General features: G+C 36.2%; 1 protein-coding gene and 1 long non-coding RNA gene across 6 annotated transcripts; one reads left to right on the plus strand and one right to left on the minus strand.

Moving 5' to 3' along the window:
- Positions 1–180: 180 nt before the first annotated feature.
- On the minus strand, positions 181–14,411 carry LOC105060080 (uncharacterized). Of its 5 annotated transcripts, none has more exons than XR_012142182.1 (4): positions 13,333–14,411; positions 5,834–5,865; positions 4,486–4,611; positions 181–316 (listed from the first exon to the last, which is right to left on the minus strand). It is a non-coding gene; the product is annotated as an uncharacterized lncRNA (long non-coding RNA). The 5 variants fall into 5 exon arrangements; XR_003798434.2 differs by having other exon boundaries at positions 4,486–4,632; XR_003798433.2 differs by lacking the exon at positions 181–316 and adding an exon at positions 3,691–3,850 and having other exon boundaries at positions 4,486–4,632.
- Positions 14,412–17,242: 2,831 nt separating this feature from the next.
- On the plus strand, positions 17,243–19,006 carry LOC105060079 (cysteine desulfurase, mitochondrial). The gene has a single exon (XM_010943670.3). The coding sequence runs from the start codon at positions 17,303–17,305 to the stop codon at positions 18,656–18,658; it is 1,356 nt and encodes a 451-aa protein (XP_010941972.1). The 5' UTR covers positions 17,243–17,302; the 3' UTR covers positions 18,659–19,006.
- Positions 19,007–25,499: the final 6,493 nt, after the last annotated feature.

Raw genomic sequence — 25,499 nt, forward strand, 5'->3', positions numbered from 1 at the left:
GATCTTTAAAAGCAACAAAGAATGTTGTATTTTGATTTTTAAAACAACTGCAAACGCATGACAGCATTCATTGAAAAGTCTTAGACTTTGTAAGAAAATTCTCTTGGAATTACATCTCCGAAAATGCATGTCAAGGAAGAGTACGAGGTGATAATAATCTTGGCCAATGGTGAGTACACTGCCAAGATTAACAAAGAGAATGGTATAATAAGTATCTGAGTACATCTGTCTTATATGAAAATGGTTCATTCGACTTTTCAAGTAGCCCGAGGTTGATGTGCATTCCACTGTAATAACATCCACACAATTGATGTGCCTAAAGAATAAGAAAGAAAATATCACAAGCTAAAAGACAAGGAAAACAATATCACAAGCTGAAAGACAAGAGAAACAATGCCACAAGCTAAAAGAGAACACGGTCATTATCATTGGTTAGGGATTAACACTGGTTTAAGGATATATCCAACAGAACTGAGATCAAATTAAGAAATGTCATGTAATTATAACAAACCAACAAGCAAAGTCTCACTAATCTCCCTACTGTTTGTTGTTGAACCAGTTGCCTCATTTTCTAGTTTAGTTTTATATGGATAGTTTATACCGTCTCTGGAAGTAGTTTGCTTAGCCATGGATGAGAACTCATACATGACCCGAAGAAGGGAAAAAAAACTTATGATGCATGCGTTCTCGTCCATGACCCCGAAGAAGGAAAAAAAAACTTACAATAATCTCTAAAGTTTCCTCTGATTTTGTTTTTTTTCCTTTCTTTCCAGCAAATGATATATCCCTTGAATACATCAGGGCTCATGATTGCTTGCAAGAGATCTTTAACAGAAATGATCACAGCAAACCTATGGAGAGGGAGCCATAGACCACAAGTATCCACAGTTTTTTCTGACCACAACTATACAAAGTGGAGGACTTAATGTCAGCTCGCTCAGGACAAGAAACCTCTACTCACCAAAGTGGGAAAAAGAAAGTATGAAGGAAGAAGGCAATCTGGGTTGACTCAATTAATAAAGATCCAACGCTGATCTCATTAGAGTCCAACACTCATATGAAAATAGCATTTCATCCTTCAGTTCACATTATATGCCAAAAATGAATTGACTTAGTGTCCACCATAACATGATAGATATTTATAACCTGAATTGGAGTTTGTGGTTACATTTTATGTCACATGCATCATTAGCAACATGTTTTAGTAAAGGCAAGATATTCATATTTGGTGTCCAAGCATTTCATGAGCCTAAGCAAGATGGCTAAGAAGAAGCTCCAATTATAGCAGGCCTGAAGAAAAGATTAGTATTTTCCATCACACAAGCATGTACTGTTTTCTGATACGTTAAACTTAGATCATTGTTCTTGGACAGTTGGACCACTGTGGACAAAGTTTTAAATGCACCAGGAGGACTCCAGATCAGTCTTATTATGTTTCTAGGCCACAATGCCTTCTATGCTAAACTAACAACATTTGGAGAGCCACCTTTGACATGATTGGCTAAGGCCTTCTTAATATTTTCTGCTTCACCCTATCCATTAACAGTAAAGACAAAACAACAGGCAACTGAATAATTAACAAGTGCAATCTCAACATGTTTGGCCCTCCTAATATTAAAGCATGTGAGACAATGAAAACTTGATATGTGAGCCCCTCTTAAAATTGTTGCGTCTTAGGTTGGGGGGAATTCCCTTTCCCCCAAGGCTAGCACTCATACCCCTTAGGCTACCAACTTCAAAAGTACTCAGATTTCATAAACTGCCCTCTCTCTGTCTCTTATTTTTTTCTGCTAAACCCCTCTCTCTTACTCATGGCCTATTAGTCCAAAAATAATGGAGAGAACGTTTTGGGACTGGCACTCTACCTTGATTGCTTAACCTTTATCATATAGTATAAATGTATAATAAGAAAAGGCCCTACTTGCAAAGTGAGAGAGATGTGTTTCAATCTCTAGAAGGCAAGTGATGACCATAACATGTCTGATAGCTGGTTTTGAATTGAAGGCCAAGCTCACCTAGACCGTATTTCACTCTCTACGTTATTACAGACACAAAATAGCTATTTGAACATATATCTAACACTAGATTGCTTCGCTTTGCAAGGCCATCCCTCAAATTTCAGATGGACACTCATGAGGTGACTAAAATGCAATGATGGGACAGTCTAGAAATTAAAGCAGATCCATTGTGATTAAATTATTGACTTGCAAAGTTTCATGTGAGTTGCTAGTTTAACAAATTGTGATTATTCTTTGTAAACAAGTTCGGTTCTATTCAACAAACCAGTATCTCATGAGTGCCTGCAATGTGTATGAGACCAAAAAGACACTATTATCACAGATGTGGGTACTTGTTTTACTTTCAGCATACTCTTTTCTCTAACCCTAAAATGCATATGCATAATATGGTTAGCATGTGCTGCATATGAATTTAGTTACTCATGTTGTATACAAAATATTTCTAATTGCATAATGGGTATTAAAAATTTTACATTGACAATCATATAGCTTTTTATCAAACCGTCGAAGAATATTAATTTTGATAATTTCTTTCTAAATTGATAGATTAGTTTATCATAATAAACATTGATTACATGCAAGACCTTGATTTTCAGCTTCCTGTAACATATATCTTTTTCTTGACAAAAGAGTTGAGAGGACTCCACCCAAAGTTCCTATAACAGATCATATAATTTGAATACACCAATCTCAAATTCAAATGAATATGATTTTAGCACTAACTATAAATTTGGTTTTAAGCCTGACAGCATTTTCTGCTCTAAGAAAAGCTGTAAATATATATTATTTAGTCACTTTTATGTTTATGATATGTTTCCTTCACCTTCCCAACTTCCTGCATGCAGAGGAAACTTTCTGGATCTGCCCCAGAACAAGTGGATAAATAGCTTTTCTAGGTATGGTAAACATATTTGCCTGGTTGGATTTGTCAATTACAAATGCAAAAAAACAAAAGAGTGGTAAATTCAGAAAATGTGTAGATAAGTTTGCTTTGATGCTTTTACCTGTGCGGCAAATAACGGATGCAAATGTGTAGGTGAAAAATAAATAAATTGATGGGGCCCATGGGTGGAGATCATAAAGACTAAAGGATATGCATGCCCTGTTCTAGATTAAAAGGATCTTATGGAAAACTAAATAGTAGAGGCAAGATGGATTTCTTCCGAGTTGGAGAGAGTTTATGCCCACAACCCTTAAGACTCTAATTTGCTAGGTAATGAAGTTTCAGGATGACTTTGTATAATTTCTTAGCTACAGGGGCATGTTATGGGGATGAAATAGGAAGACCTGAGTCACCACTATAATCTTTAAGGATGAAAAAAGGCCCCAATTGTGCCTTCACTTTAGGAGGGAAAGAGACATATGAAACATTATATTTCATAACATCTTTCAGGTCAGAGTCTTTCCTTACTCCTAAGCCTATTGGTGATATCAAACTTAGTTGCAGATTTGCTTTCTATATGGGCATTTAATGAGAAAGTAAGCCTCTGGATTGTTGAGCAGTTTGACTACTCAGTGATGGCTCATATTCCAAGTGATTAGCTGAAGATCAATATTGAAGGTTAAGGAAGCAAAGCTAAATCAAGATGTAGTGGTGTCATGGCCTCATGGCTAACAAAAACTCCAAGAATGAGAGACAAACAAGCAAATTAATTTTAACAGCATACCTGTAAAAGGAGATATGAAATGACTAGCATTTGACTGTGATGGGGCACATGATGAAAGATTACAGTACCCCAAAGTTGGATCTCACGTTACAGTACGTTGATAAATATGCTTTTCAGGTACCCTCAGAAAGTTGCTAGATCCATATCCACAGGATAAAGCCTAACCTAAAAAACATACACCTTATGCTCAGCATCTTTCTTCTCTAAGTTTTTAGCTGGCAGAGAGGATCTAAACAATAACTAAAAAGTTAAGAGATATGTTTCACAATTCATCTCTTAAGTGCTGTAGGAAAAGAAGCACACATGCGTACAGCAGTAGTAACAGTTAATAAGTTTGTCACAAACATGAAGAAATGACTCCATCCTCCACCAAATCAACCACAAAGTATCTGGCTATGCTTGTTGCTAACACATGCACATCTATGCTTATAACTAACGCACGCATGCATGCAGAACATCTACTGAGGACAAGCTAATTTTAGTAGTAACTTACTCATGCACATGCATATGCATGTTCAGATATGCCATACATGATACATAATAATAAAAAGACTAACATGAAGTGTACATTTTCTGCAAATCAAAGTTGAAATTTGGCGTGGATGTGATTAAGAATGTAATTCTGCCATTATTCAATCTTTATCTATTAAATTTTGAGTTGGTGAAATGTCAAAGATGTTGGACAAGTACTAAGAAAGCAGAATTCGGTTTCAAGAATTCCTAAATGGAAAACATAAACTCATGATTTCCTTTTGCATTTATTGTTTAATGTCTTTCATATAATTTATTCAAACAATTACCAGCTCCCACTTCATGCCACACCAGTACTAGCAGGTCACGCTTGTGGGCACAATTTGGTGGAGTCTACCTTATGCTAGCTTGCTGGGTTGGTTTTGCCTACTTCATATATCAGTGGGCTAGCCCATCTGAAAACATTTTAGGAATGCCTACAGAATTAATCAGAAAAATGGACTTTAAGATTAATAAAGCTGAACTTGCTGCAAGTAGATTAACTAAAGTGTTGAAAAAAAAAAAATCAACGTACAATTCTAGGTTAGATGTTTTCAACAGATATAATTGCAGATTGCAGGTCAACTGGGAAATATCTTTAGTGTACAACATTGTAGTATATGCAGGTGTTACCCAACCACTAGACCTCAAAACCTTAAGTTGTTAGGAAAGGGGGTCAATAATGTAACAGGCCTCAATACACCACCTCATGTGCAGCTCGGACCATGCATGTGAAGGCATAAGTGAGTCAAGAATGACTCAAGATAAGAACATGCCAAGGATGACTCAACCAAGAACAAGTCAAGAGAAGAAAAGATTGAAGAAAATATATGGGCAAAATTATTCTGAATGAAATTTTAACCCATGACCTATATACCATGTTAAGTTACCGCTAGACCACAAAGACTTAAGCTTTTGGGGTCTAGTAGTTAGCTAACATGGTATTAGAGCTAAAAGTCACAGGATCGAATCCTATTCAGCCCAATTTTTTATTCATAGCCCCCATTTATTTTTTCTTGAGCTTTAGGGGTCCAGTGGTTAGTTAACATGGTATTTTCTTGAGCTTTTGGAGCCCAAAGTCCAGGGTTAAACCCTATTCAAGCCATTTTTGTTCACACCACCCATTTATTTTCTTGAATCTTTTCTTCTCTTGACTTCTTCCTAGCTTAGTCCTTCTTGACTCGTTCATGGCCTTCACATGCATGGACTGGATGGCCTGATATACATTGTTGACCGCATTTCCTAATAGCTTAAGCTTTAAGGTCTAGTGGTTAGTTAACAACAGAGAATAGTATATCTTTGATTTAAGATTTCCTTTTAGTCTTAAGGAAAGAAAACAGAGTCTATCACTATTCTCGACATACATAGTCGGGCAACTTAAGGTGAAAATTTTTAGAATCTATGAAGCATTGTTAAGCATATTCTAATAAGAATCGCATAAGATAAACTGATAAAGTCAGTGAGTATTGTCATTATCATGAATCAAAAATTTAGAATATGAAGCTCCATACTTAAACATACAAGATGGTATGTAATTGGTTTCCCTTTAAGCAAATAAAGATTTATAATCATATAGAAAATAAAATGAAAAATATGTTTGCAATGGAATGTATAGAGCTCAAAAGACAGAATTGATACCAAGATGTGGTAGAAAAATGACAGCGAGGTACCTGCAAATACTGCAACAGTCATAAGATTTGAAGCTGCCGTTGTATGGTATATCAAATATTCAGTGACAAAATGACAGAAGGCATAAATGAATGATAAAAAGGTAGCTAAATAAAGAGCCTTGTTCTGAAGGTTAAATGCACAAAGAAAACAGAGAATGCAGGTCAGAAGGGTCCAAATTCCAAACATCTACCCATGAACATCAGTCACTACAAATAAAACAGTACTTCAGTTAGAAGTAATTATAACCATCATTCATCAAACAAAAGAAATAAAGTGCAGGTCCAATATAACATGAGAGATGAACAGTATTTGCTTAGACAAGGGGAAAAATGGATGAAAATTCAGTCAAGCACTCAGAAAATGAAAATCCAGCAAGCTTAATGACTGAAAACTTCTCAGGGTGCTTAATGTGCAAATTTTAAAATTTGTAAATAAAACCGCAAGCGCACGGTATGCAGAATAGCACGACCAGCGAGTACGTGTCGATCCCACAGAGACTTGATTTAAAAACGATTTTCAAATCTATGCTCAAGCGAGCTTTAACAAAAATCGAAAGTCGAAAGTTGTTTGCTAAAGACAATAAGACTAAGGATCTAGGATTTTTGAATCCACTAGATCAAGATTAGGGAATTCTACCTAGAATTTTTCTTATTGATCCTAACGACTACTGCTCTTGTCTTTCCCAAGCATAGATTATGAAGGGACTAAGGCCCAACGATAACCCATCAAGATTCTTTACAGGGGAGTAGTAACTAGGATCCCTTAGGGTTTTCTCCTCCTATGCACTGAATCAAGCATGAACTATGAAGGGACTCTGACCCAACTGTAGTTTATCAAAAATTCTTGGCAAAAGAGGAAGAAAAAAGAAACCCTAAAAAAAAAAAAGAACCCTATGTAAAATCCCTACTCATGATCTAGCTTCATCGCAAACCCTAGAAGGGATGCTTAGCTAGACATGATCTAAATCTACTTGCAAAATTTAAATACAGAAAAATAAACTACCCTAATTTCATAAATTAAACTATCCTAATTGCATAAATTTAAACTGCATAATTTAAACTAACCTAATTGCATAAAATTAAATTGCATAAATTAAACTATCTTAATTGCAAGAAAAATAAATTGCATAATGTAAAGAGATGAAATTGCATAAAAATAAGATTTTATATAAAAAAATTTATTACAAAAACCTCAAAGCTCGAGGCTTGAGAAGAGAGCTAAAAACCCCACTATCTAGGGTTACAAGCTTGATCGGAAGGAAGAATACATAAAACAAGGGCCTTTGGGGGCTTTTTATAGGCATTTGGGGGTTATAAAGTTTTCAAAACTTTAGATGTGGGACTAAGAGATTTTAGAGGGTTGTTAGGGGGGTTTATGGTGCGCCGATGGGTCCATGGTCCATGCGCCTGTTGCTGTGGACCAGGCGGCTAATCAGATCACCAAATCAGTTGATTTTTGATCAATTTTGATCTGATTTGACTCGGGTTTGACCCAATTGAGTCTTCTTTCTTCATTCTTCAATTTCTGGGTCAATTTAACTCCGTTTTGCATAAAATTTGCGCCGTTGGAATCCTCTTTCCTTGTTCTTTCTATTGATGATCTCTTCTTCTGCAAAATATAATAACAAGTATCAATTTCTTAATAAAGTTAGATAATTTAGATATTAATTGATACTTTTTATGTCAATTTGTGACATAAATCACACCCCCCAACTTAATCATTGCTAGTCCCTTAGCAATGTACCAAAATAAGATCATAATTCAAAAAGATCCTTCCTTTGCAAATTAATTTAAGATCGAAATTCAAGAAGTTTTCTAGTATTACTAAGTAATGAGCTTCGAATTAGAATCGGTAGTCAGTCTACTTAGAAGCTTTCTTAGAGTACACTTAAAGTTTTATAGCACTTGTGTGAGTGATAACTAACTTAGTATTTCAGTATTAACTTGTACAGACCAATTGTATCATTTTTCATAACTTAGTTCGATTAATTTTCTATACACCCCAGATTAAACAAAGAACTAAGGTAGCTTTCACACTGTTTTTTTTTTTTTTTTTTTTTTTTTTTGAGCATCCTGGCCTTCCCACCACCGCACGAGGTGTACGGTTCTCGATGTTTATACAATTTTTTTTTTTTTTGAGCATCCTGGCCTTCCCACCACCGTTTGACGCGAATCTCAACACTTGACTTAGGTGAAGAGACCCGGTTACTAGACTTAGGGCAATCCACATTTACTCTGTGTTTTGCATTTTATTTCAGGCAGGTAGCTCTTTCCTTAAATTCAAATTTCTTCAATTGGGGTGTAGAGAAAATTATCTAATTTAAATAATACTCAAATCCTTAATTGACCTTACAATTAACACCTACTTTACCTTGTGTAGTGTGCATGTGCAATTGGAAGTGCTAATAGTCTTTAAATGACCTAAGCCACCAAGAGTCTAACCAGCTAATCTTCTCCGTGACTCACTACATTAGCAAATACTTTCTAACTTACTCTTATTTCTTTTATAGATTAATTTATTTCATATATATATATATATATATATTTATTTTTTTTTACATAATATATTAAATGTAAGAAATAACTCATAGTGGAAGGAAAAGGAAATGATAACACCTGATTTTGTTCAAGCTCTCCCCCCAACTTGACCGACATTGTCCCCAATGGAGTTTATCTAATTTATTTATCCTAAGCAAACTGAAAACAAAGAAAGCATTAGAAATTAAATAAGCTGGGTTGCCTCCTAGAAGCGCTAAGTTTTATGTCTTCAGCCAGACCAAACCTCGAAGCAATTTAATCAGAATAAGTTGGTTCATAAAGAACCATGGCATCTTCAACAGTCTTGACAGGTAATTCCAAGAATGGTTTTAATCGTTGACCATTAACTTTAAAGATAACACCATTACTTGGGTTTTCAATCTCAACAGCTCCGTGTGAAAAGACTTCCTTTACTAAAAATGGTCCTGTCCATCTAGACCTAAGCTTTCCTGAAAACAGATGTAATCTAGAGTTATATAAGAGTACCTTTTGTCCGATATTGAAAGTTTTTCTCATAATTGATTGATCATGAAATGCTTTGGTTCGTTCCTTGTATATCTTTGCATTTTCATAGGCTTCATTTCTAAGTTCTTCTAATTCATTCAACTGAAGCTTTCTATGGTTTCCAGCGTCGTTCAAATTTGTATTTAGTTGTTTGATGGCCCACATGGCTTTGTGTTCTATCTCAATAGGCAAGTGACATGGTTTACCAAACACAATCCTATAAGGAGACATTCCTAGATTGGTCTTGAAAGCGGTTCGGTATGCCCAAAGTGCATCAATTAATTTCAAAGACCAATCCTTTCTATTGGCACTAACAGTTTTTTCCAGGATTTGTTTGATTTGTCGGTTTGACACTTCAACTTGTCCACTAGTTTGAGGATGATATGGTATGGCCAATTTGTGGGTGATATTATACTTTTTCATCAATGTTGCAAAAGGTCGGTTACAAAAATGGATTCCCCGATCACTAATGATTGCCCTAGGAATACCGAAACGGGAGAGAATATTTTTTTTAAGAAACTTAATGACCATTTTGCTATCGGGTGTTCTACATGCAATTGCTTCTACCCATTTTGAAACATAATCAACTGCTACTAGAATATATTCATTTCCAAAGGAATTTGGAAATGATCCCATGAAATCGATCCCCGGCAACGGCGCCAAAAACTTAATGTGCAAATTTTAAAATTTGTAAATAAAACCGCAAGCGCACGGTGTGCAGAGTAGCACGACCAGCGAGTACGGGTCGATCCCACAAAGACTTGGTTTAAAAATAATTTTCAAATCTATGCTCAAGCGAGCTTTAACAAAAATCGAAAGTCGAAAGTTGTTTGCTAAAGACAATAAGACTAAAGATCTAGGATTTTTGAATCCACTAGATCTAGATTAGGGAATTCTACCTAGAATTTTTCTTATTGATCCTAACGACTACTCCTCTTGTCTTTCCCAAGCATAGATTATGAAGGGACTAAGGCCCAACGATAACCCATCAAGATTCTTTACAAGGGAGTAGTAACTAGGATCCCTTAGAATTTTCTCCTCCTATGCACTGAATCAAGTATGAACTATGAAGGGACTCTGACCCAACTGTAGTTCATCAAAAATTTTTGGCAAAAGAGGAAGAAAAAAGAAACCCTAAGAAAAAGAAAGAACCCTATGTAAAATCCTACTCATGATCTAGCTTCATCGCAAACCCTAGAAGGGATGCTTAGCTAGACATGATCTAAATCTACTTGCAAAATTTAAATACAGAAAAGTAAACTACCCTAATTTCATAAATTAAACTATCCTAATTGCATAAATTTAAACTGCATAATTTAAACTAACCTAATTGCATAAAATTAAATTGCATAAATTAAACTATCCTAATTGCAAGAAAAATAAATTGCATAATGTAAAGAGATGAAATTGCATAAAAATAAGATTTTATATAAAAAAATTTATTACAAAAACTTCAAAGCTCGAGGCTTGAGAAGAGAGCTAAAAACCCCACTATCTAGGGTTACAAGCTTGATCGGAAGGAAGAATACATAAAACAAGGGCCTTTGGGGGCTTTTTATAGGCATTTGGGGGTTATAAGGTTTTCAAAACTTTAGATGTGGGATTAAGAGGTTTTAGAGGGTTGTTAGGGGGGTTTATGGTGCGCCGATGGGTCCATGGTCCATGCGCCTATTGCTGTGGACCAGACGGCTAACCAGATCACCAAATCAGTTGATTTTTGACCAATTTTGATCTGATTTGACTCGGGTTTGACCCAATTGAGTCTTCTTTCTTCATTCTTCAATTTCTGGGTCAATTTAACTCCGTTTTGCATAAAATTTGCGCCGTTGGAATCCTCTTTCCTTGTTCTTTCTATTGATGATCTCTTCTTCTGCAAAATATAATAACAAGTATCAATTTCTTAATAAAGTTAGATAATTTAGATATTAATTGATACTTTTTATGTCAATTTGTGACATAAATCAGTGCTGCATGCACACTGCTGACAAGGTGTAATTAGCAATATTACTTGTACAGCATACCAGACTTTGACCAGTTAGTTAACTCCATTACATTAGCAAAACAGCAATTATAAGAAGTTCAAAGATTAAGGAACATGACACTGAAAGAACTTAAGGATGCTTAATTAATTAATATCAAGAAGATTGTATCATGCAGCATGCTACTCTTCGGAATTATTTGTGTCCTAAAAGTTGAGATGCTATACAAGAAGTTATGAAATTAATCAATATGACACTTGGTCATAAAAATTCACTATGATACTCCATCCAATGACCTCATAAAGCAACACATCCATATCTTACATAAGAATTGTATGTCAATGTGTATCTTAAGGTATATATGGATATGTAGTTTAGCCAATTGTCCTACAGCCCAATAACATCAACAATACCCCCAGCTGAATTAATTGTAGACTCCCGGAGATGCGAGATCATAAAGCACTAGCATAAAAAGATTACCTAATGATAGTTTGGCGATATAAAGTGTCAAAAAGCATCATGGAAACCATAATATTTCAAGTCTAACAAGAAGATTCCCCATGGCCTATCCTTTATCTGGACCAACTTTTACACAATGGATCCCCTCTTCTCAACCATGACTTACATTAAGAGAACATTGACAGGGGATTTGCTGAACTGCATCCATCTAGGTAATTAGATAAAAAAATAGGTTAAGGTTCTTGTTATTTTAAACCTTCTTAGTAGGAAAGCTTCAAAAGAAGAAGTGAGTGAGATGACCATTCCACATTCTTATTGTTGCTTGAATGACTTATTATGGAAGGCAATTAGAAAGAACATTGTTGCTTGGAAGAGAGATGCAGCAAAAACTTGAAGACCACCTTCATCCTAGAGCAGTTGTAGTTATTGCTGGCCCCAATATTCTATTTTTCAGATGCTTGTAACAATAATAGAGATTTTTTTTTTCTATATATTATTGACAAAGCTGTGAAGTGGATTGTGAATGTAAGCAACTTGATGCCTCAAACCCCTCCCTCTCCTATTGGACTCCTGTCTAATAGCATTTTGGTCCTTTTCTAGTCCATCTCTTATATAATATACTCAAGGCAATGGCCTTTGATGCATTTGAAGTGAAATAAGAGTCAAAATCCCAACCCAAGTAGCAGGGAGGTTTTGATTATGTTTACATGAGAACATTGATGCAATACCAGTTTATCAGTCATATTTTTCATACCCTAAACAATTCTTTTATGAATTACAGAAATTGCTATAAAATTTTCAATACTACATCTTATCTTGAAATGGTAACATAAAATAAGGCAAGTTCATAGATGTTATTGTTAAAGATTAGCAACATTATTAATAATATTAACTTCACAAAATTCAGAAGAACCTTTACTTTCTTTTGATTGGGACAAGCTTTTTATTAGCAATAACAGCTTCTGTAAATCTTCACATTCTAATTATTGTTTTATCCAAAATCAAGAATGCAACCTCCAGTTTAGTCATCCAGCTGCAAATTTGTGTTACAGTACTAGTCAATATATTCCATGGGCAACTTATTTCATCCATTTATGTTGTATGTCTCATTTTGCAGTCATTTAGAAATAAATAAATAAATGACAAAGGTAGGGTGAGTTAGATGAATATGCTAAACAGAAGCAATAAGCTCAAAACCCAGAAAACCCTACTTTTGGAAGTGCATACAATTGTATGAAGTTTGATTACTAGATCCAGATCATTATTATTTCAAACTACCTTCAACTATACAAGGACACATCCACCTTTTAATGGGGATTCCTTAGAAAGAGTAACAAGTTTAATCTCTTCAATTACCTTAACCTTCAGTCAAACTACTAATTTCCCTTCTGCTAATCTAACCACAATGAAAGATTCCTTCCTCTAATCATATGTAACCAAACTTCTTAACCCAGTTGCATCCACATAATCAAACAAAGTGTAGTTGAAGATTAAGTAAAAAGGCGGACCATTCATAACTTGTAGGCTTCATAGAAAGCAAAATTTCCAAACCCCAGACTTTGATTATTGATGTAATTCTATCAGCACACAACAATCAAAAAGTATTGTCCCAAAGTCATTAATATGGTAAGAATTTTATTAGCCCTTGCAACAAAACCTTTAAATTTTTTCTATCGCTTTCCAAAGCCTAAATGAGCACAAGGATGTACCTATACTCTCAAAGAACTTTTCCAAAGAGAATTCACATACAAAGTTCCGATATATCATCACTTGCAAAGAAACTTCACTTGAAAATTATGTTAAGCTGCGAAAGAAGCATTATGCAGTCTGTCATGCAAATCGTAGAAAGGCATGTCATATGGTATTGAAACTTCGAAATATAGGAGGCAAACAAAGCACAGTAATATTTATTATGATTTATGAACCTGCCAAATGTTTAAAATTTTCAGTCCCACTCAATCATTCCCATTACAAAACTAATACCCACTTGTTGGTTGAGCTTTACTAAAGCATTCATTCCCAACGCTGCTTCTACCTCAAATACATCTTAGTTCACTTGACTATCTCCTTGCTCTGAACTAAAAAGACTTCATCTCAAGTTGCTTCAATCATTGGGCCTTCTGGCATTCACTGACACACTGTGTCATGCAACAAGAACACGTACTCCAACAACCACTTCCCTGAATTATAACTCAGTAGAATCAAACTTTTGGTCAACGGTGCATTACTGAACTACAAAATAGTAAATGCGGCACAGATTTGCAAACAACTCAGTAATGTCGTCCGAGTATGCGAAGATTAATCGCCAAAAGCCAAAGGTACAGATGCGCAAATGTGCAAATGTAGCACGAAGCTAAGCACCTACTGTGAAGCCATTTCGTCAGGCCATGGATGTCAGAGGTACATCATAAGAGATATATTGAGAAATAGGGGCAGTCAGGAGAGAGGGGAAGAGAGAATACACTCTGGGTTTGGGAGAAGACAGCAAGGCGGAGAGCCCAGATGTCGAAGAATCCGAACCAGATAGAGGCGAGACGAAGCGAGCCCACCAGCATCAACCACAACCCAGCGCCTTCATCTCTCCCTTTGTCTCAGAGGCAACATCGCAAACGAGTAGCGGGCGGAGAAAGGAGGCGGTATTTACCTTGGAGAACGAGGGATCCTAACGACCACTTTGCGCAAGAATGGCACGTTGCTTAACTTAATGGCACACATGAGGCCAGTCCTGTTATCTATCCTATGCATTAAAACACGTCCCTGCACTCTTCCCGCGTGACACATGGTATGATCGCTGACGTATCCAGCCGGAGCTAATTATGGACATAGGTGTCAACTGAACCGTTGAGACCAGAGCCTCCTCAATGCAAGGAGCATGGGCTATCCACGTCATGCAGGAGAGAGGACTGATGGCGTGCATTCATCATGTAGAAAGAAAAAAAAATAATGTTTTATCCAGAAAAAAAAAAATAGCCATCTGGATTGGATGGAGTAGAGATGCTTCTGATGGCTAAATAGACCGGCTCTCCTCCAGCTCTTTACTCCCATGCTATTTCTTGTCACGAGAGAGATACAAGCCAAAAAAAAAAAAAAGAGAGGAATGGGACGAAATTCTATGTGCGGTGGCTCCTCTCTCATACCATTTCCTGCCACAAGAGAGGTGTACGCAAAAAAAATAAATAAATAAAGAATGGGACAAATGAAAAGAAATATCAAAGAGAAGATTTTTGAAAAAATAAAAAATAAAAAATATTGATGGTAAAGCATGGATTATCTTATCATTTTTTTCCGTACTTTAGTCTATTTATACTGGATAGAAAAGATAAAGTGAAAAGTATTTTTTTTTTTAGTAGGTCTGTTTTTGATTACTGCTTCTTTTGTTTTGCATTAGGCTTATTGAGGAAAAATTGAAAAGGATAGCAGCATATAAGAAAAATGAGTAAAGGGAGCTAGAGAAGGTGAGTTTAAGGATTTTTATTTATTTTTTGGATCTGCTTTTATCAAATATTTATCATTTTCATTCCCTCATCAATTAATTTTTTCTTTCACCATAATATCAAAACCAGCATTCTGTTTCTTATTTGGAAAGCCAGGGGGTTGCTGCCTACATTTTGGCAGCCTTCCATTCATTTATTTACAAACATCATATGAGAGAAGAGAGGGACAAAAGGTTGCTATCATACTATGGTAGCTTTTCTCAACGTCCACATAAAAAGGTACCACGGTTGTTGCTAAGATTCGGTAGTCTTCTAGTGAAGGATTTGCTGTGAAGCCTTCTTTCCGATGAATAGAAAGAAAAATATGTATGAGTTTTGATGGATCGAGTTAGGGTTCGGTGAATAGGAAGAAGTGGATAGATTAAGAGAGGAAAAGAAGATATGGGTTAATGGGTTTAGGGATGGATCACGATCAGATCCGTACAAATCAGCTAACAGGCACGTTAAACAGGTCATAGGTCGTTCAGCTAATAGGTTAGCGGATACAATTAGGGTTAGGGTTATGATAGAGGATCCAATTTGTGTTAGCTATTCGGCTAGGGTTAGGGTTAGGTTAAGGGGCTGGTTAGGGTTAGGTTTAGGGTTAGGTTCCGCTGGAGTTAGGGTTAGGTTCTACTGAGGGTTAGGGTTAGGAGTTGAGGCATGGGTTAGCATTAGGGTTCGGGTAGAGATGCAAAGAAGGTTAGATTGGTAAAGAGAACCTTAAAAAATAGAAATAAATGATCGAAAATAGGAGGGGAGGAATATGGTTTGGATCGGAACAAAAAGAAAAGAAATAGAAAAGAAAAATTAATAAGTGTGGGATTAGGGTTAGGGCAAGGTTGTAAAGAAAGTTGGATCAAAATAGAAAAAAATAGAAATAGATGGTGGAGAAGATGAAGAGAAGAATTGGATTTGGAATGAAAAGGAAAAAAATAGAAAAGAAAAAATAATAAACAATAGAATCCGAAAGTGGTTAGAAATAATAGATCTTAGAAATGAGGTTTATCTTGATTCATCTGGAGATGAGAATGCTGGCACGGGTCAGAGAAAGGTGCAAAGCACCTTCGTCGCTCACTATAGGATCTTCAGGGACACCGTCCTCTACCACACCATCTCCAAAGATGAAAGATAGAAAGGAAAAAAAAATCCAAAATCGATGCTAGGACCAAAAAAATACAAGACCACTTGTATTGCTTTCTCTTTCATCCTTCTCGGCCATAGAATGGTCACTGGTAGAGAAAATCTAATAAAAAAAGACCGACAACGGTGGTCAGGTGAAAGCGGAGCAGTAGAAGAGGATTTAGAAGTGGCGGTGGTGGTGGGTAGGTGAGAAAGGATTAGGGTTAAAAGAAAAAGAAATAGGTGCATAACAATTCTATGAGTTCCTGGTGTATAGGAAGAAAAAAAAAATAAATATATGAAGGCATCCTTATAATAGAAAAGCTGTTTTTAAATTAATAAGAGGCATAAAAATTTAATGGGGGTGGCGGCACAAAATTTTTTTTAGGTACGTATATGATGATGGTCCTATAATTTTTCTATAAGTGAACTAACTACATTTTTGATTTTTTTTCTCTTTAATTTTTTTTATTCAAATTTTAAAAATTAATGTATATGGTTTGATTTCTTGCATTCCTATAACTAAATCAGTATGATTCTTTTCTTCTATTTAAACAAAATTTTCTTTCATTTTTAAATTTTTATTGTTCAATTTTTTGCGTGGTGCATAAAAATTTTATTTCTTTTGTTTAAGGTTTTTTCTAATAAATATTAATTTGTAATAAAAATTATGGATCAATCATTTTTTAACCCACTATTTCATGAAGTTTTTTTTTATAAAAAATATTATTTAAATTAACTAATCATAGTGTTTACAAAGTAAAAGAATTATAGCTCTTATATTTATTATTTAATCTTCTATTCTTTCGGCTATATATTCGAATTAAAGAAGATCAATTAAAAAAATAATTTTAAATTTTTTCATAAATATTTATAATTCATAAATATTTTTATAATTTTAACATAAAATTATTATTTTATATAATATTTTTTAATAAATATTTTGAAGATATCAAAAATTAAATTTTTTTTTTTTACTCTGTGTTCTGTTTATTAAGCCCCGCAGCATTGCGCGGGTTTCACACTAGTTGCAGCATGAGTCCAGTGCGGCACCCCGGCTATTTTTTTGAGTACAGGTGGCTACCCATGACCTAACCCTTTTAAGTCGGATCCATTAATCCAACGGTCGAAAAATCGATCAATTATCTGCTGCCCTACTCAATAAAGCACACGTGGCCGCACTCCCACCTCTTCCGCCCCACTTTTCCTCCGGTTCCCGTCCCCAAACACCTATCGCCTCACGCCAACGCAATTCTTCTCTCCGTTTTACCAAAGAAGCCCCTATATATATTTTTGAGATGATTATCTCTTCCGCTTAAACCGTACGCCAACACCAATAACGCGACCGTCTTCTGCGCCGCCATGGCCGCCGCGAAGCACCTCTCCCTCCTACGCCGCGCCATCCCAGCCGGCCGCTTCCTCTCCACCGCCACCGCCGCCGTCGTTGATCCCCCTCCACCCATGGTGGTGGAGGACGACGTTATCTCGATGAAGGGCGTCCGCATCTCCGGCCGCCCCCTCTACCTCGACATGCAGGCCACCTCCCCTGTCGACCCCCGTGTCCTCGATGCCATGCTCCCCTTCTACCTCTCCCGCTACGGTAACCCCCACTCCCGCACCCACTTCTACGGCTGGGAGTCCGATGCCGCCGTCGAGACCGCTCGCGCCCAGGTCGCTGCCCTAGTCGGCGCCAATCCGAAGGAGATCTTCTTTACCTCCGGCGCCACCGAGTCGAACAACATCTCCGTCAAGGGCGTCATGCACTTCTACCGCGACAAGAAGCGCCATGTCGTCACCACCCAGACCGAGCACAAGTGCGTCCTCGACTCCTGCCGCCACCTCCAGCAAGAGGGCTTCGATGTCACCTACCTCCCCGTCCGCCCCGACGGCCTTGTCGACCTCGACCGCCTCGCTGCCTCCATTCGCCCCGATACCGGCCTCGTCTCCGTCATGGCCGTCAACAACGAGATCGGCGTCGTCCAGCCCCTCGAGGAAATCGGCCGTATCTGCAAGGAAAAAGGCGTCCCCTTTCACACCGACGCCGCCCAGGCGCTCGGCAAAATTCCTGTTGATGTGGAGAAGATGGGGATTGGGCTCATGTCCCTCAGCGGGCACAAGATATACGGGCCGAAGGGCGTCGGGGCGCTCTACCTCCGCCGCCGCCCCCGGGTCCGAGTCGAGCCCCAGATGAGCGGCGGCGGCCAGGAGCGCGGCATCCGGAGCGGCACCGTCCCGACGCCACTCGTCGTCGGGATGGGCGCCGCCTGCGAGATCGCCATGAAGGAGATGGAATACGATGGCCGCCGCATCGCCGCTCTCCAGGAGCGGCTGCTCAACGGAATCCGGTCGAGGCTCGATGGCGTGGTCATCAACGGTAGCGTCGAGCATCGGTACGCGGGGAATTTGAACCTCTCGTTCGCGTACGTGGAGGGGGAGAGCCTGCTGATGGGGCTGAAGGAGGTGGCGGTGTCAAGCGGGAGCGCGTGTACCAGCGCCAGCCTCGAGCCGTCCTACGTGCTAAGGGCGCTCGGGGTGGACGAGGACATGGCGCACACCTCGATCCGGTTCGGAATTGGGAGGTTCACTACGGAGGCCGAGATCGACCGGGCGATAGAGCTTACTGTGAACCAAGTAGAGAAGCTGAGGGAGATGAGCCCTCTATACGAGATGGTCAAGGAAGGGATCGATATCAAGAGCATCCAATGGGCACAACACTGAGAGCAGGGGATTGGATTGGATGTGGTATGGATATGATTGCAGATAGTAGGAAGGAGGAGGAGAAGAAGAAAGAAGAGTGCAAGGCTTTAGAGCTCTGGAGCTAATGGAGTGTGGCCTCTCTCTGTGCATCAAGGTTCTCCAATTCCTCTTCTTTGTCTTGGTTTAGTGTGAATATCTGTGTATTGGAATGACTACTTCAGACAAATCCCTTTGCATTCGTATGATAGTCTTCTCTTTTTATCCTACCATTGCATGAAAAACCCTAATTTTGGAGTGAGAGGACTGCAGATGTATAATGTTTATTAAGTAGTAGTAATAAAAGTCTTGGGATGGTATGTTTAATCTGTACTATGGAATGATTATGCAAGGGCATGTGTATGTTCAAATGCTTGGATGAGGGCATTGGCAGTATGTTCTGCTTCTCTTTTTGATGGAAATGAAATGCTTGATTCATCTTCCTTAGGCGTAGCTGGAAGTAAGTCTCTGTTGTCAATAAATGGCATGTTTTAAGGTTTTCCTACATACTTGTGATTGATGTAAAGGTTGTTCAATTCTTTGTTAAACTAAGGCATCGGCATAGTGGTTGCATGAGTATTCTGTTTTTAAGCAGGTTTTTCCTGAACTTCTGCCATGTATACTTAAAAAACCCAAATAATTTTCACTTAGATGACTATATACTTATATGAATTAACTGTCTAAAGTCTAAACTGTGCATAGAAATGGATAACTTTGCTAGCAGTTAGGCACTGCCTTGCTGCCGACTGGTTTCATGAATCATGATATTACTGTATTTAAATTAAATTGAATCAATATATGGCACATGGACAGGTAAGTATGATGCTGAAATAGACTCATTCTAAAGTAGTAAATTTAAATTACTGTATTAGAAACGACTTAGAGTAACAAATTGCTTTTGGGCTTTTATTCATGTGAAAAATAGGTTTTCATTGTTGATTCCAATAACAAATAGATTATAAGAGGATGAAGCCATGGGAAGGTGCTTGTAACATTAGAACAATAAATTATCGACTTTTCTGATTTCCTGATACATGGTTGAGCCCATCACTCTTATAGAAAGATACATCACCTTTAACTGTAGTTCTAGGCGAAAGGTAACCAAGTTGTAAGGAGAGAGATTGCATTTTGCATGTGAATCTGTATATACCAAAAGGACTACGTTTAGAGAGAACTTGTTTATTGCTTAAGAATAAGAAGGGACCCGTTCTTTTTCACAAAATATTGGGACTTATTGCTCAAACTCGACAATACTTGTTACAATGTTTATTTGGAGGAACCAATGAAGATATCAAGAGTCAAACATATTTATAATTTGAGTAGAGCAATCGTAGCTAGCGGTGGTGGCAACACAAGTGAGACTTGAGCTGCAGAGGCCTTGGGACTTTATAAATGCATTCTGGATGCTTGGTAGTGTCAATGTTATGTTAATGTGGTTTTCCTTGCGAATAAAATCTATTCTAGGTTGATCTTGTCTGTTAGCTGAGATTAGAACTTCGATGTATGCTGTATGCAGGATTTGTGCTACATTGTGAAGCAAATGCGATTGTAATCTGTGAATTTGAACCAGTAACAGGTTGAGCAAAGGCCATCTGTCTGACGATTGATACACGAAAGTCTTGTCGTAGTGTTTTAGTCAAGTGATTGAATTAGCTGCAGTGGAGATTGATCTCACCAGCACAGATTTAGGAAGCCATGAAACTGGGATGGCTAATGAAGCTTGGTTCATTAGCAATCTTTTTCCTTCAAAGTCTGCAAAATTTGAGTACTCTAGGAGGTAAAAGACTAAAAGCATGGTTATTTCAATTCAGAATGCTATTATTGTTCCTGGCTCTTTGGTTGCTGGAGAACACAAACAAGGGGCATGACCAGGAAACAAATAAGTGGTAGTGGGCTACCAGAAAAACCTTGCGAGGACTCGAAGGAGACTAAACTCATCTCGGTACGTGGAGCCCTGAGTGGCATTTTACTGTGTCTATACGCCCAGATATTGGGGATGCAGGGTTGTTTTGCTTCAATTATTTTTCCTTGGATGATGATCATATATTATTCTCCTATTACCAAACAATTCTATTGTTGACATTGTATCTCAGACTTGATTTTTTTTTTTTTTAAAAAATTGGGAATAAATCTGCTACTAGTATTTCGTGGGTGGACGTGGTTGAGTTGTTGACTACAGGGATTTGATGAACTAAAGAAAATGCATGAGGGGTGTAGCTGATAATCGTAGGAAGAACAAGTAAAACAAACAGGCTTTGATCAATACGGCTTAACTGCTGTTCATCACCTTCTCTAGCACTGCAGCGGTCCCAGCAGAAACAAGGTTAATAGCATAACCAAACAAGAATTGAAGTACCGGTAGGATGGGGCCATTCCAGCCGTTCTGCCCCGTTCCAGTAAGATTATGATACATAGGATGAGTGCAGGCCTCCCAAACTTATTTCTGTCCCTCGTTTTGGTCGCCTGGTTTTCGTCCCAAATGGGTGCTCTTTTTTTCCTTTGAATTGAAAAATTCTGCTTTTTCTCCCACACTGCAGAAGATTGTCACGAAAGCCGCATCTCAAGTGTTTTTTGGGTGATTTCTCAATTATATAGTGCTAGTTCTATCATTTGGTTCAATTCCCTCTAAACTAGCGTGGCAGTTATTGTACATCGATTTGTTTTGTTGGAAAAAAATAAAGGTGCATTTGAGCCTAATCTAACGGAGCCTCGAGTTTAATTCGATTCAAAATATTTAAATTTAAAATTTAATTTAAAATTAATTGAGTCTTAATATTTTAAACTTACATTTGATTTGATAAAAAAAAAAATAATATCAATTGAACCACACTCAACTTCGAATTTGAAGTTAGGTTCAAATCTTAACCAACTTGTATAATATCTATATACATATCCATAATATATTATAAATAAAAAATATATTATTAAAAAAATATATAATTTTAATAAGCTTATGATTTTTCAAATCAAATATCTGATTATTTAAGTTTGATCCGAAGACAATAATAGCAGAATCGAATCAAGTGTGAATCCACATCGAAGTTGAATAATTCACAAACAGTTCATGCCATTTGCACCTCCAGGTGGGGAGTCCTTTTTCTAATTAATATAAAAAAAATTATTTACCTAAATAACCTAATTTTTAACTTATTTATCAGAATGATGTAAAACTCGTAAAACACCATTTTGAATGACGTTTTATCATGACCATGTCAGCCCTATTTTCCATATAGATGTCGTTAAAAAATAAAAAATAAAAAATACCAATTAATATGGCATTTTTAAAAACGCCATATTAATTGGTGTTTTTTATTTTTCTTCCAAAAAAAATGGTAAAAAATGAAAAAAAAATAAAAAAAATTAAATTATAAAAATTTAAAAATTTTAATTTTGATAAAAATAAAAATTATCATTTAAAATTAGTATCTCCATTTCAAATTATCTTTTTAAAAAAATATCTGAAAAAAATTGGTGTAAAAAAAATTAAAAATACCATAAAAAAAGAATAAAAAAAATAAAAATTATAATTCTAAAATTAAAAAAAATAAAAATTTTAATTTTAATTCAAATAAAAATCATCATTTCAAATTACAATCTCTTTTTCAAATTAATTTTTTTAAAAAATATTATAAAAGAAGAAAAAAATAGAAAAAAATAAAAATTATAATTTTGAATGAATTTTAAAGGATAAAAATTTTAATTTTAATTCAAATAAAAAATATAATTTTAAATTATTTTATCCATTTAAAATTAATTTTTTAAAAAGAATATCTCAAAAAAATCTTAAAAAATTAAAAAAATAAAAAATAACATAAAAAAGAAAAAATGAGAAAAAAATGAGAGCCAAATAAAAATTATAATTTTAAATTTAAAAAAATAAAAATTTTAATTTTAATTCAAATAAAAATCATCATTTCAAATTACTTTCCCCATTTTAAATTAATTTTTTTAAAAAATATGTCAAAAAAATAAAAAATATAAAAAAAGTGCCATAAAAGAGCAAAATAGTTAAAAAATGAGAAAAAAATAAAAATTATAATTTTTTAATTTAATTTTTTTAATTTTAATTAAAATAAAAAATAACATTTCAAATTACTTTCTCCATTTCAAATTATTTTTTTTAAAAAATATTTCAAACAAAGAAGTAAAAAATGAGAAAAAAAATGAAAAAAATAAAAATTCAAATGTTAAATCAAATAAAAAATATAAATTCAAATTATTTTTTTTATTTAAAATTATTTTTTTAAAAAAATATCCCAAAAAAATTATGGGGGTTAAAAAAATAAAAAATATCATAAAAAATAAAAAAATAAGAAAAAAATAAAAATTATAAATTTGAATTTAAAAAAATAAAAATTTTAATTCAAAATTTTTTTCCATACCGTACCGTACGTAGCTGTTTGTGTCCGTACCAGATCGAAATGTACCAGTGCGGTCCAATTCATCTCATAATTAAATTATCCGATATATTATTATTATTTATATTATTATTTCTATAATCCTTTTAGCATAACTTTTTCTCTCTTAATGTTCTGAGACATATTAGAGTATGTGTAACCATATCCACAAAGCATAATATCCGATCACTTGAAATTAAGTAATATAAAATAAAATCAATAATTAATAATATTAAATAGAATAAAAATATCAAGCGTATAAAAAATAGTACAATAAAAGTTTCAAAAATACTAAGTATAAATCTAAAAAAGACTAAGTCCCACAAGGACGTCGTGGTGCTCGTGGTCGCTTGGACCTTTCAGGAAGGTTCTCAACGGCTGCTCTTGCTCCTGCTGTGATGCCTCCTCCCCTATATCAGTGGAGGAGGTTTGCTCATCATGCTGCTCAGGAATAATGAATACTGTCGGATCATCTACAGACTGAGTGATCCGCTCAACCCTCTCATCTGGATACACGGATGGGCCTGAAAAGAAAGTATCATACTCATGTGGCCAACTGGTATCCGGTGATGTCATCTGGGGGATGTAGGAAGAAGAAAGCGCTACCATCTGTGGATCAAAAAGTGGTGGCATCTGTGCAGCATCTAGTGATGACATCTGCGAAATATGCGGTGATGACATATATGGAACATATGGTGATGGCATATATCTCATATCTGGCGCATCGACTGCTCCATACCAAGGCGCACAGCTATATGGATCAACACCAATCGTCACCAATGTTTCAAAATTTGTTCTCTCTATCTCACGCAGTATCCGCATCCGTTCGTCCTCATCAGTCATATATAAAGCACGACGAGCATCCAACACAAGATCCGACATAGAATCAGTCTACAAAATAAAAATAAAACAGTCAATATACTGTAAAATATAAAATAAAAAATATAACACAAACAACATAAACTAATTATCGTAGTCTCACCAAAAGATGCACAGCAGAACTCTCGCCCTCGTATCCGGAAACTACATATCGAGGCTGTCCAATGACTCGCACTATAATGCTAAAAAATCAAGCCATATAGTCATCGGTATATGAACGGTCTCTTAAAATGGGATCACCATGAACAATGTGATCTCGACGTGCATCCCAAATATCGATGTACTCTGCATGTCTGATACGTCAGTCAATATGAGCTCTCCTTCATCGATCAATACGATGAAGTCCCTGACTGGCATCAAACTGCTCTGGGATATCCTGAATCTGATCAAACTGCCGTAGGACACGATCAGAAAGATGCCACTCTATCACATCAAAATAAATAAGTGGCACCCTAGCAGTCCATATGTCATGTCCAACTGTACACATCTGAGGCAATATAGCCAATATCTCATCTGTATATGGCTTTCACAAAAACTGATAAAGTTAAAATTAAAAAAATTAGTAAGCTAAAATTTTAATAGATTATGAATACTATAAAATAATATTTATAAAAAATTTAAAATTTATCCGTCTATATGTATCAACTAATGTATCCAACTGGCACCTATAAACCTGTGCCACTCTCATTGATGCGTGATGAACGTTGAATGCAACGTTCCATCTGTTTCACAATCTACTCATATTAAATAAATTTTATCAAATTTAAAATAGTAAGTTTCAAATAAAAAAAGTAATATTTTTATACCTATATCCCAATGGTCCATCCAGTTTGAATGGAACATCAGGATCATGCTGCTCTGATGGCATCTCGAGCAACTATCATTGTAATGGACTGATAGTCGGCATACGCTCTCATACCCAAATCTGCAAATTTAAAAAAAATCATACATGATATACCCAATGTTTGGAATATAATTGAATATTAAAAATAAAAAATTTTAATTCACATACCTATAATAATACAAGATAACCATCAATCTCGCTCTGATCAGCATAAGAACCCCGATACATAGCTCTGCATAGGCAGGCTAGTACTGCACTGCCCCAACTGAGTTTACGAGCAAAGTCTAAATCCTCTAATAATGATAAAAACATCAACTTCATCTTATTCGATGAAGTATCGGGTAACAGGACACCACCTAACAATCGTAGCACCTGACCCCTGACATACTGCTGCACCATCTCCTCTGGTGCATCATCCGCAATATGAAAATATCGATAACAATCATCCAAACACTCAATCCTGAGTCGTGAATGATCGAAAAAGTGTGCGTCGGGCTCAAACCCTAGCAATCGCAAGCACAAAGTCTGTCACTCCGGAATGGTAAGCGTGGGATCAACTCCGGTAACTGGATCGCCCTCAACTGGTAGTCCAGTAATGATGCTGACATCCTGTAAAGTGATGATCGCCTCACCAAATGGAAGTAAAATGTGTGTGTCTCTGGATGTTATCTCTCAAGCAAAGCAGTAATACGACCCAGGTCCATCT

Source organism: Elaeis guineensis, chromosome 6, assembly GCF_000442705.2.
Source record: "Elaeis guineensis isolate ETL-2024a chromosome 6, EG11, whole genome shotgun sequence".
NCBI classification, from domain to species: domain Eukaryota; kingdom Viridiplantae; phylum Streptophyta; class Magnoliopsida; order Arecales; family Arecaceae; genus Elaeis; species Elaeis guineensis.